At 36.0% G+C, this 12439-nt stretch overlaps 1 protein-coding gene across 3 annotated transcripts; it reads right to left on the reverse strand.

Annotated features, from left to right (window-relative positions):
* Positions 1–993: 993 nt before the first annotated feature.
* On the reverse strand, positions 994–7417 carry LOC132167891 (uncharacterized). Of its 3 annotated transcripts, none has more exons than XM_059578930.1 (8): positions 7301–7417; positions 5620–5795; positions 5406–5468; positions 4339–4405; positions 4016–4116; positions 3351–3395; positions 2023–2493; positions 994–1495 (listed from the first exon to the last, which is right to left on the reverse strand). In XM_059578930.1, exons 2-8 carry the CDS (start codon positions 5752–5754, stop codon positions 1325–1327), a joined length of 1053 nt encoding a protein of 350 aa, XP_059434913.1. In that variant the 5' UTR covers positions 5755–5795; positions 7301–7417; the 3' UTR covers positions 994–1324. The 3 variants fall into 3 exon arrangements, with proteins under 3 accessions (XP_059434913.1, XP_059434912.1, XP_059434911.1); XM_059578929.1 differs by having other exon boundaries at positions 7270–7417; XM_059578928.1 differs by lacking the exon at positions 7301–7417 and adding an exon at positions 7093–7256.
* Positions 7418–12439: the final 5022 nt, after the last annotated feature.

A 12439-nucleotide genomic window follows, 5' to 3' on the forward strand; every position in this document is an offset into this window, starting at 1 on the left:
TTTTTCTCGTGCTCTTTTGGAGCATTAGAAATTCAATGAAAAATGTAAACCACTAAACACCAACATGCTTGGCAATGCATTACTTGGAAAAAGACCTCTGCATTTCAATGGAAGCCCAATGACCACGCGCTTTTCACATGCTAATTGATAAGGTACGCATTTATCATGGCTCCATTTGATAAACGTTTTTGTTTCAATATTATTCATCTTACTTTTTCATTTTGCCAACATTTTTACCTTTTACATCTCAGAAATCACTTTTTATTACTATTCAAATAAAAAAAATTACCACAAAACTATTTTTTATTTTTAACATCAATCAATTTTTGCTACAGTATCGGACCAAAATCGTTTAACAAACACACCCATACATTCAAGATATACATGCCAGTTTTATAAACTGAATTTGAGAAAGTTTTCTATCTGCTTGACAATTATCTCGACATTTTTCTTTCCGGCGTGGAGGGAAATTCCTGACTTGTCTTGGCACTTTTCTTTCTGCCATGATGGAGGGAAGAAATTCCTTTTCCTTTTCATTTATCTCTCATTGTTTTACAGGCTCGAAAAAAAAAAAATTACATTCAGCACTGTCTATTAATATATAAAATTACAGAACCTAGATTTGATGTTTGTCCATCTCAAATTTGTCATCAAAATCACAAGTAAATCATTTTAAAAGAAACTAAATCTCTTTACACCAATAAATTCCTACTCAAAATAACTCCTCTATATCCCTATTAAACAAAGTAAACATCTTTTTACACTAATAAACTCCATCTCAAATGAGATATCTCATTCTCCTATATGAATGAGATTGAAATGTGCAATTGCAGGCTCAAGAACCATTAGTTATATGTGTTTAATTTACTTGTCAAAATGACTGTAAACTCAACCAAACAGCTCTTGGGATATTAATACATTTAACATAGATTTTGTCTATTCATATTCAACTCCAGTTCAGCCAAACCCAGCAATAGTACTACACAAAATACAGAAGAACAAAATGAGTATATTATTTCCACTATAAAATTAGTAAATCTTGTGATTTACAGTTTCAACAAAAGGAGCACATTTGTTTCTGAAAAGAAGGGGTAACACAAAATTACAGAAGCCATGGCGGGACAATTGGATTCACATAAATCCATTAATTACTCAACACCCCCCACCCAAAAGGAAAAAAAGAAAAGAAAAGAGTGCATGTGATCCGTGTCATACAAATTAACAAATATATTTTCTTTTTCTTTTATGAATACAAATAAACAAATATCTAAAAATTTGTAAGGGAGGTTACTGGCTAATTTTCTGCAGTCTCTGTATTTTCTGTTCACTTGATAAAGAATTTCCAAATATCTCTATCCGCCATCTCTTTGACTAAATGCGCTCCAAAAAAGCCTTCTTCATCTACCAGACTTCTCAGGTGCCGCGCTCCACTGTTGAAGCCAACAGAATTCTTCTTTGTGGCTAAGTAGACCACTCCATAAGGAGGCCTCACGCACTAGCCATTCAAAGAAAATAAGAAAAATCAGTTGGATAATTGAAGCACACTGTGACATGCTTCAACATTTGCAAATCAACAACACAAGTAATTGCACTGGGGTGGAAAAACAAAGGTCGTCTCATTACACATACACAAAGCTAGATTAAAACCTAAGTTCATAAGCATAAATTTTCAATCCTTGAACAAGATTAGAGATGTCATATGAGATGCATCAGTTATTGCAACCAACCCTTACATATCTAAAAATTTTCCAACTCCCTGAGTAATCTGTCAAGGATAGATAGCCCAACTATAGCAAACAAATTTCAGTAGTAACTCACAGATTTGAATAAAATATGCCAAAAAGAAATAATCTTTTGAATTTTCCCTTTTTCCCTGACCTTCTCACAAATCACAGAATATTATAGGATCTAGATACCATTGAATTTCAGGTTACCAGAAATCTGATACCACATTGTCACGAAGAAGATTGGAAGCATGTATGTTGATTTAACAAAATATTCCCAAATGAGTCGGAAACTCACCTTTTTTATCAGCACATAAAGCTTCTTCAAAGAGGTCACTGAGTATGGGATGTCTGTCATCAAAATAACATCATACCCACCCTCTCCCTGATCAGTCTCACTGGCCCTCTCCCATGCACGACTTCCCGAAAGCTTTCTTGATCGCCTTGATGAGGATTCCTGCCCCGTCATGCTACCATCTAGGCTACTACATCCATCCATGAAATCTTCCTCAGAGAAGCTTAGGCTCATCCCTGGTGTCACTTCAAACCCTTCAGTCTTCACCACAGATAAGACTGTGGGGAGTTCTTCCCAGTCCCCTGCAAAAAATTGCACCGATGGAGCCAGAGTTTGTCTTGATGGAGTCAAGGGGCTCTCTGGCTGTCGGGTCTGCTTGTCCCGAGCTTGCTCAAGATTGGCAAGGACATTTGGTATGGTTGTGCATCTGATAGTTTCCGCATTGAGGTCTTGAAAGTGCACTGTGTAAGCTCCCTGAACATGAATGAATTCAAGAAATAAATTCATTTGTTTTGATCTATTGCACATCTAGTTGATGCCCCTTGGCCGGTTTAATTTTTTCTAAATAAATTTCTGGTTCTATGTTTTCTCTGTGACATGATGCATATACAACTGACAATGTATTAGCTTTAAATGGTATATTTCGAAATGTATCTAACTAAGTGCTAATGAGCTATGGCACGAATTGTATTTCAAATTTAAAGTTGTGCTTTCAAGACCTACCAGGTCTGTGTGTAACTGTCTTTACATTGATAAGGACAATGCCAACTCAACGATGATTTAACCCAACAAATTTGAAGCCTACTCAATTCAAGGGGATTTTGCCTATACAAAAATTCAAAAGAAAGGGCATGTCTTTCCCAAGCAGTCTAATTCTATGTGATGTTCTGCCTTTTAAATATAAACTACAACTTCACCAGAGCGGATCATCTTTGATATGTAGATGATATTTGATATGATATGCAGACGATATAATCATATCGCTGCATATTGCAAGCCATCTAAATCCATTGGTCATTTTCAAGTCCAATGGTTTACAATCATTTGATTATTAAATATTGTCAATGGAAAAACATTCTAAATGCCCACCATCTGATGTTGCTTCTCAACAACATGCTCATGGTTTTCATGTGATACCTAGTACAAGTTCTCACATAAAATCAACAATATGCTTTGTGTATTTTAGACATCAGCAGAGATTGTAACTGGAAGCTGATGGGGAAAAGAAAAAAAGCAACTAAAATGAGTCATTTTATTCACAATTCTAGGTACATGTTGAAAAAAGAATCAGCAAAAGGAAAGAACCCAAGGCTCGAATTAATGGGATTTACCTTCAAGCAAGCGAAAATCCCAGGAAGTCCATAGGTGCAGCCAAGCTGTAAGAATTACCAAGTAAAGAAATTAATTCTCAAACTGTACCATAAATAACTAACAAATGTAGCACATAACTTTTACTGCATCAAAGGAGAAAGTGCTGACAGAAGCACGAGTGAGGAAGCTTATCATAACCCAGAACTCTTAAAAAGTGCAAGTAAAAAGATTTCCATACCGTTATACTATTGAAAACAGAAGACCAGTTAAAAAAATTCAATGTAACACACAAGCAAATTTTAAATTACTTGTCTGAATGCATAGATATATTGAATCAAACCAACATGGATAAGAATTCTAACTGCAGACCCAATTCAACCATTCTTTGGATGTGGTATCCTCTAGAAAAGGAGTCTGCCATATAAAAAAACGAGCCAATACTATATGGTCATGAGCAAAATGATCCCAGCTAATATATATCTTCCCCTTGGAAACACCACGGAAGGATGCTTCACTTTTCCCAATCTAGGTTAATATTGAAAAACAAAAGCTTAAAAAATAGTAATTCATCTAATCAACAAGCTTCATAGCTTTAGAGCATAAAAATGGTGTAGAAAAGGAATGAAAATAGTCGCATTGAAGCATGGAATAGCATGTAATTGAAATTCCTCTATGACTAAATTACCTCGAGGACCCTTTTGCCTCTAAAGCTCAGTTGCCCATCACGAATCTCATGCTTAAGGACATTAACAAGATCAATAGAGCTGTCCCAAGATTTCAGATATCCTTCAAAACCAGAAGAGGTTTTAATTTTAAATTCAAATCAGTAATTCGATATATCCTATCCTTGCATGGAGACAGAGACTACTAAAAAAAAAATTATATCCAATCCTTGTATAGAGAACGCCACTAATAAAGAAAAAATTTGTAATATTATTCCTAATCAGTGGCAGAATCAAATTGGACAACTTCAGATTGAAAATGAATACTGCAATGCCATGCACCTACCATCAGGTTTTGAGGAAATCATTTCCAAACCATTGAAGCCGATGATATCAGCAACACTAACTCTTCCCTGTAAGACATTGGAAAAGGTATCAATCAGGCTTACTGAACATACCGTTCTTTTACAAATAATATATGTGCTAGAAACATGCTCTGAGGTTGTCAATCACAATGCTCAACATTAAAACTAGGAAGATATCATGACTGAAGAATCCCATAGGCCAGAAGGCTGCCTTTTTAGAAAGACCCCAATTTTTGTTAGATTTACAAACTTTTGGCTTGCCTGTGACAGTTCATAAGTCATAAATCAAATTCATATAACTCAAGTTGAAGAAACATACTGAGACCCACAATTTTAACGCATGGGAATGGAGACTTTGGGGGCGAGGGTGGCCACCTCCTTAGCTTTCGCTAGACATTTTTTCAAATAACAAAGTAATGAAACAAGTTCCCCATGAAATCTAGATAATGGTAAATTTCCAGGAACAAACACATCATATAAATAAATTTTTAAATCAACTGGGGCAGTAGGAAGAACCAAAATAACTCTGCTGATAAATTTTGTAACATACACATAACTTAAGTGACCTTAAAAGAAGGAAATAGATAAAGGAAAAAGAAAAGATGGCCTCTACAACTGTTTTACAGAAGACAAATACAACAACCAAGATTCTACTTTGTTTTTTTCTTCCATGGAAAGGGGAATATTAATACTTTTAACTCGTCCCACCAACCTTCAGTATCCCATGCTTCCCACAAATCAGAAACCCCCACCCAGGCTACTTGGCAAACAAGAAAAGGGGGGAAAAAGAATATATACTGAGCCTGTAAGTACAAGTTTCAAACCTACAGTTTATATTCCAGCAGCACCTTGTTCTCATATCAGAATCCTTACTGCATTAACACCTCTTTCTCTCTCTCTCTCTCTCTCTCTCCAGTTGCTATTGGCGGAAAACAATCAATTTCCTAAACAAACAATTAGGTCACCTTCCACTAAGAATTTCACTTGTAACAACAAGAGAAGATATAAATGCTGACAAGCACAACTGTCAAATAAGGGTGTGAAATACCTTGAATATATTGAGCCCTTGCAAATCTACATTCTCCCCAGCATACTTGTAGGGGTGAGCTGTCTGCAAAGTAGAAAGAGGAAAGTGTTATGGTTCTGAGCACAACTTCTAAAAAAAAGGCCTCCAGCTGAAACAATCTTAATGTATGGTGATGAATCCTCCTTTGCCTGACACATTTAGATTGGAATGGTTAATGATGGGGATAAGGATGTACCTTTGATGGGAGAATCTCAACTGCTGGTGAAGGGAGATGCACATCTCTCTCCGAAATGGAGGACATGTTTTGACTTCCTCGGTCCTGGGGCACCAACCCAGGCAAGCAATGTGCAAGCAGCGCTGGTGCACGCATTGTACTTGACCTTTGGAAAACTGTCCTCGGGAAAGAATAACCTGCAATCATCAATACTTGAAATCAAAATGCAGAACACTCCTTACAGAATTCCATATAGAAGCTTAGAAACCACAAAAATATAACATACAAACACACACACACAAAGCTAATTCAGCAGAAACTCTGATTCTCCCCTATTCAAACCTCATTAAATATGATGATGCTAACAAATTGATATATGATAACCATAATTTATTTAGAAACAAATACAGACCTAAATAACCATGCTTAGAACAATTGTACACGAATACAAGAACAAAATATTTGAAGAGTGAGGAATCATCATAGAACGTAGAAATGTCAAGCCACAATCATAAACAAGTACTCAAAAAGGAGGGAAAAAAACAAATCAAAAGCAGTTCCGGTTAATGGAACAATAATCTGTGATCACAAACACTAATGCAAACCCTTTTAAGTATACAATACTAAGAGTGGAAAAGGTCTAAAGAGAACTAGTAGAATCATTTTCCAGCTATCAGAACCCCAAAGAATATACATGAAACATATTCAACCCATTAAGGTACCATAGGAGCATCCAAATACCTAACTAGTAATAATTTCAGAATGTAATACTTTAATAAGAGAACTAGTAAATTGTGCAACTTGTGCTCCGAAGAAAATATGGAGTTCCGACATAGAAACCCAAGAAAATGAAAGGAAAGTACAATCCAGCCAAGCAAAGCCAGAGACCTAGATTCTTGAAGATCAATCGAGAATATCATAACCAAAGTCAGTTTAAAAAGAAACAAAGTAAAATAATAATAACAGTAAGAATATGTAACATTAGACACAAAGCAGCCAACATCTTCCAGACCATCCAAAAAGCAAAAAGCATAAAGAAAAATCACACATGATAGAAAGTAAAAAATTATTCCCAGAAAGATACTTTCAAATTCACTAACAACTAGAAACTAGAGAGTTGTAGAAAAATGTAGCTAATCCATATCTTCAATTACATCCCAGAACAAATCCAGATTAAAAAAAAAAAAAAAAGTCAATCATGATATAATTACGAACAACCAAGACTAATTCAGAAAGATGTAGAAAACAAAGCAACGAAAAACTTGGGCAAAGGAAAACCCACTCGACCTGATTATACTAACAAATCCCACAATATACAACCCCTCAAAACTCACAAACCATACGATAACTAGAATCTTGTACAAAAATACAAACGACCCACTTCTTCTTTCACAGCCAAAACCCAAACCCAGAAAGAAAAAATCGAATAAATTGAATGAGAAACTCCAAAAGGCAAAAATGAACTCAGCTAAACAAAGAAGGCAAAACCCTTACCAACAAAGACAATGCCTGTGATGAGCAAGAGTTCAACACAAAATATCTGAATCTAACAAGACCCTTTTTTAAATTGCAATCTCAGAGATCAAAATCTTAAGACTCTGCAATTTTCACAGCAAAGAGATCGTTTTCCACAAGTCAAACGGAATAACAAAGTTACACAAACACGCTTACAGAGAGAGAACCAAGAAGCTTCGGTTCAGACCTGAACTGTTACAGCTAAATTCCCAAAAATACCCCTTGTTTTGGAACTATAAACATCGAAGTACTGGCCAGTGTGATGCTAAAGCTGTTATGGTGGCGTTTGCGTAAATAATAGAAAAGGACAAGGGGGACTTTAGGACAGACACAGTTTTTCGCTTTTGGGCGTGAGACGTGAGTCCTCGTGGAATGGGAGAAGGAAAGCGGCGGGTTGGTCAGCCGTCGTTTTAGCCTTCCCAGCGTGTAAAACGGAGCGTTGGTCCATGTGACACGTATGCATGATTGTTCAAAACATTGGTCGTGTTTGGCTGCTGGGATTCCATTATGCGTTCGGTGTGAGATTGAGACTGGGATTGACTTCAACCTGCTCAGGAAAATTGCTACAGCGGACACCACACATGTTTTGTTGAATTTTGATAGTTGATTGATGTGTATTTTGGTTGGGACAGTAATTACTTTGAAAGTTAGCTCAACTTATCGGATTGGGATTTTCGGTAATACTTATAAAATTGCCAGGAATCTCATAAAATTGCCCATCAATTTTTTTTAAAAAAATTTTGGCCATTCATTCTCATTAACAGTTAGAAATTCGTCACATGTCTCATTTAATATAAAATAATAAAATATTATTTAAATTTTAAAAATAAATATAAAATAAAATAATAAAAAAATTTATTAAAAAACATGGGGTGGTTCAGCCACCCCATTTTCTTTTTAGGGGGTGGCTGGCCACCCCAACTCAGCCTAGGGAGTGAGTAATGATACAGGTTACGCGGCGTGCGTGAACAGTAACGCACGCCGCTGACGTGGCATGTGCCACGTCGTAACCCCTGTTTAAAAAAAAAAAAAAAAAAAAGAAAGAAAAAACCTGCGTTCAAAACATCAAAACCCATCCCATTTTCATTTCCCTCCAGTTTCTTCAGCACCAAAACCCAGCCCCGATACCCAATTTCTTCCCAAACCCATTTTCTCCCCCCACCGGCGTCGTGATCTCCTTTCTCCACCGTGCGTCCATCTTTCTTCCAAGGCCCTCATTTTCCCCCTCAAAATTCTTCCCCAAAATTCTCCCTACCCTGCGACCGAGAACCTGCTCCACAACCGCCGGAAGTTCGCTGCTCGTTGCTACCCAAGACCCATCTCGACGCAGCCGCTCGTTGCCGCCCACGCCGCCGTTCATTGAAGCCCTCTCTCTTTGCTTCCTCCTCTGAAAGGTTTCAGCTCTCTCTTTCTCTCTTGCTTAGGGTTTATGCACAGAAAAGCAAAGCTATAACTCTTTCTCTCTCTCTCTCTCTCACTCAGACACACAAACCCACAAATGGAAAGACAAAGAAATAGGTTTTATTTCTTTATTTTCATTTATTTTTCTGGGTGAACAGCCGAATGGGAATGCGATTTGGAGTTGATTTTTGTTGTTCTTTGTGGATTTTGGGTGTGAGTGGCCGACTTGTTGAAAAATTGGCTTATGTAGTCAAAAATGAAAGACTTTGTCTCTTTGTCAAAGTTGTCATGCTCCTTATCTCCAAATACACCGTATGAGGACTTCTTCAATAAGGAAGTCTCTGCACCTAAGAGTTTTAACTGCACTTAGCCTTGCATTAACTCTTTTGTTATTCCTTTTGTCAACAAAGGAAGCAACTGCATTAACTCCATTCTTTCTTCATTTGTCAACAAAAGGAGTAGCCATTGTTTTTTGACTTCTTGTACATTGTGGTTATAAATATCCATTGGCTTCATTGCAAGAAAGAGGTCGAGAGAGTGTGCTGGTTTTTCTGTAGAGATTGAAAAACATTTGTATTGCTCTGCAGAAATTAGGAAGAACCAGTATTGTTTTGAGTGTGAGGAAGATTTGGGTGTATTTGGGGATTTGGGTTTGTGAGTGTTTTAATACTCTTTTGTGTCTCCCCTTTTGAATAAGTTAAATCTCTCTACTATTGCACCGTGGATGTAGGCAAGTTGCCGAACCACGTAAATCTTATGTTGTTGTTATTGCTGTTTATTTTTCCTTTAAACGCTATATCATGTTTGTTTTGCTTGATTGATTGTGTGAGAGATTCGCGACCTTTCGCACAACACAACTATGTGCTTGGTTTGAGAAGTTTTGTTGTGATCTTTTGGAGGAGCCCAATGGGTTTTTGTTTGATGAAGTTTGAGTAGCTTTTGTTGTTTAATTTTGGTTAATAGAGGGCCAAATGGAGTGAATATGTTTTTGAAAATTCTTTTGGTTGATTTTGTTTGGGATGCTCTAGGTAAGCACCGAATAGGAGGGAAGAAGAATTTGGATTCTTTCTCTAACATTGGTTGAATGGATGTTGGTTGTTGCAATTCTTGAGTACTACTACTGAAATGTGATATATAAAGGTGAGCCCTTGGACTGACAATTAATTGCATTGCTCCAGATTTTTAGTGTTGTATTAATGCCTTCTATTTTGCAATGTAGTCCCTTTTTTTTTGGCATCGTCAATGCTGTTTTTTCCATTTCATGGTTTATGTTCATATTTAGATAATTATGTGTTGCAACCAGCTTTTCCATTACATCATTATCACTTTTTTTTCCCCTTCTTTAAGGGATTTCTTTGTATATTTCCTGTATACTTGGGGTTTTCCTTGTATTAATAGAACTTTCGTATTACCTATCAAAAAACATATTAAAAGCCCGGTATGTTGTATCAGATTACATGATTTCGTATTACTCTACAGTTAAATTGTTTCTTGACTCTCATTTCTTCTCATCCTTTGGCTCGTCTCATTTCTTCTCCTGAGGACCAAAATGTTGCCCCAAGAATTGAATGATAGGTCATGTCTACAATTTGGTTTAGCATATTTTGTCTATTTGATGCGTTGTTCATGGGTCCTTGGCATATACATACATTCATAGTAAAAATGATCATAATTTATGTCAAATTTATATGATTTTTGTCGTGGGTCCTTTACAAATTCATGCAATTTCTGTCATTTACTGCCCTTGACACTTGTGATTAATTTGTATTTCAAATGGCTCTCATTTCTATCTTTAAACCACACTTGTAATTTATCATTTCTATCATGTTGTAAAATTTTCTTGTGTCTAGGCATTTGTGGAATTCTCTACTTGCAACACATTCTTTCTTTTCATCCATTACTGTCTGGATGGAGGATTTATAATTAATTTTAGCAGAGTTTTCAAATAAAATTACACTGTAGAAATCAAACATGTCGGCTTGTTAAGACTAAGCTCTCTTTTGTTGCTTTTTGAGTAATAGACTTATTTGATATAGGTACTCTGGACTTGTTGGAAATGCATCAAGTAATCCTAAGATTTTGGAAGAGGTCAAAGAAGAGAAAGGAGCTCAAACAGTATGATGTCCACAAAGATATAGAAGTTCAAAGAATGCAATAACGTGGATGGAAGAGAGTTTGTAAGCGGTGATCTTTACCTTGCTCTTTTGTTATAATAAATTAGTCTTGGGTTACTTACCAAAGAGGGAAAGAGTAAATGGTTTTGTAAAGGGTGTAAAGGGTGAATATAGAAGTTCAAAGCAATGTGGAATCAATTCAAGGAAATTAGTTATTAGCTAAGTCGTTGAGGAAGATTCAAGTTCTCACTAATTTAGTCTTTTTCAATTTCTTATTCTATTATATTTTGTAAGGTGGGAGGTCATATGAAAAAAAGTGTATGTTCATTTAGTACCCGGAGAATATTTTGTATATTTAATCACAATATTCTAACAATGTATATTTTGTTAGAACTTATACTCTACTAGTCTGAATATGCCGAATTGGTTGGAGTTGCTCCTGAGAAAATGGTGTTTATTGTACTGTACAGGGAGGCACATAGGGTTGACTCTTATTGTATATACTTATTCTAAGGTGAATGCATTTTAATGTAGTTATGAATTTAGGCCTACAAACGAGCCGAGCCGAGTTTTGCAAACTCGGACTGGCTCGTATTAAAGGATATGTAAACGAGCTGAATTTGAGCTCGAGCTGAAATCCCCTTGTTCGAACTCGGCTCGCTGGGTATATATGGTAGCTCGGGCTCAAGCTTGCTAGAAACACACTTTCGAGTCGAGCCAGGTACTTGAGTGGCTTGAGCTCGAGGTAGGGCATTTTTGGCTATGCAACAAAGAAGAAGAAAAAAAAAAAAGAAGAAAAAGAGAGCTTGAGGATAAGAAAGTGTAAAAAAATAAAAATAACATTTAGAAAATTTTGAGAAAATGGTTGAAGGAGATGAAAAATTGGTAGGGAATGGTGATTTCCATTCCCCCACAAAATGTGAAATGTTTAAATTTTGCAACAAAAAGTGAGTGCTAAATGGTCAACCTGTTTGTCTATGTTTTGTTAAAAATGATTTTGGTAATCAATTTTTGCAAATAGAGAAACACGTTATGTGGCTTACCAATCTTTGACCCAAAGCTTTCCTAGCTAATATTACCTAATATTTGAGTAGTCATTGTAATTGCCACACGACTAGCCATCCGAACAACAGTCCAAACAAAAATTCAAATTCTTATTAACTAGAAATTTGCTACCTTTCTTTCTTCGGTTCATGTTTTGAAGATTAACAATGAAAAGGATGGCCATTTAAAATGAATCTATCTTCATTGCTTATGGACTTCAACAAGAATAATATTGAACTAAAATCTTGGGCACATACGTGAGCAAAGTGCTTCCACAAATAATATGACTTAAATAATTTGTCCAAAGAATATGACTTCAATAATTTGTCTGCTTCTCTGGACATTAATCACAATTACAAAAGTTGCTACCAATTGTTCAAACTTACCAAAACCATATACCATTCCAATTGTTCCAACTTACAAAAACATTCCAACTATTTAAACTTGCAAAAATTATACATCATTTCAACTTGTTCGACACTTACAAAAACTATACACCACAATCAGCCAACTATAAACTCAAAATCTTTTAACATTTACTAAAAGCATTAGCTAAAAATAAGAGAGCCTCCGTACAAACAAACCAACAGGCTCAATCACTTGGTCAAAGAGGCTGAAACGCATATTCTGCAACAAAAGAAATTCGTAAGTTAGCAAAATAAACAAACTTGTTTTTTTTTTTTTTGAAAAAAAAAAAGGAAAAAAAAGAAGAAGGTAGATTACAAGGGTGTCCTACACTGGCTCAAGGTTTGGACTTCTAGCAGGTT

Source organism: Corylus avellana, chromosome ca1, assembly GCF_901000735.1.
Source record: "Corylus avellana chromosome ca1, CavTom2PMs-1.0".
Lineage (NCBI taxonomy): Eukaryota > Viridiplantae > Streptophyta > Magnoliopsida > Fagales > Betulaceae > Corylus > Corylus avellana.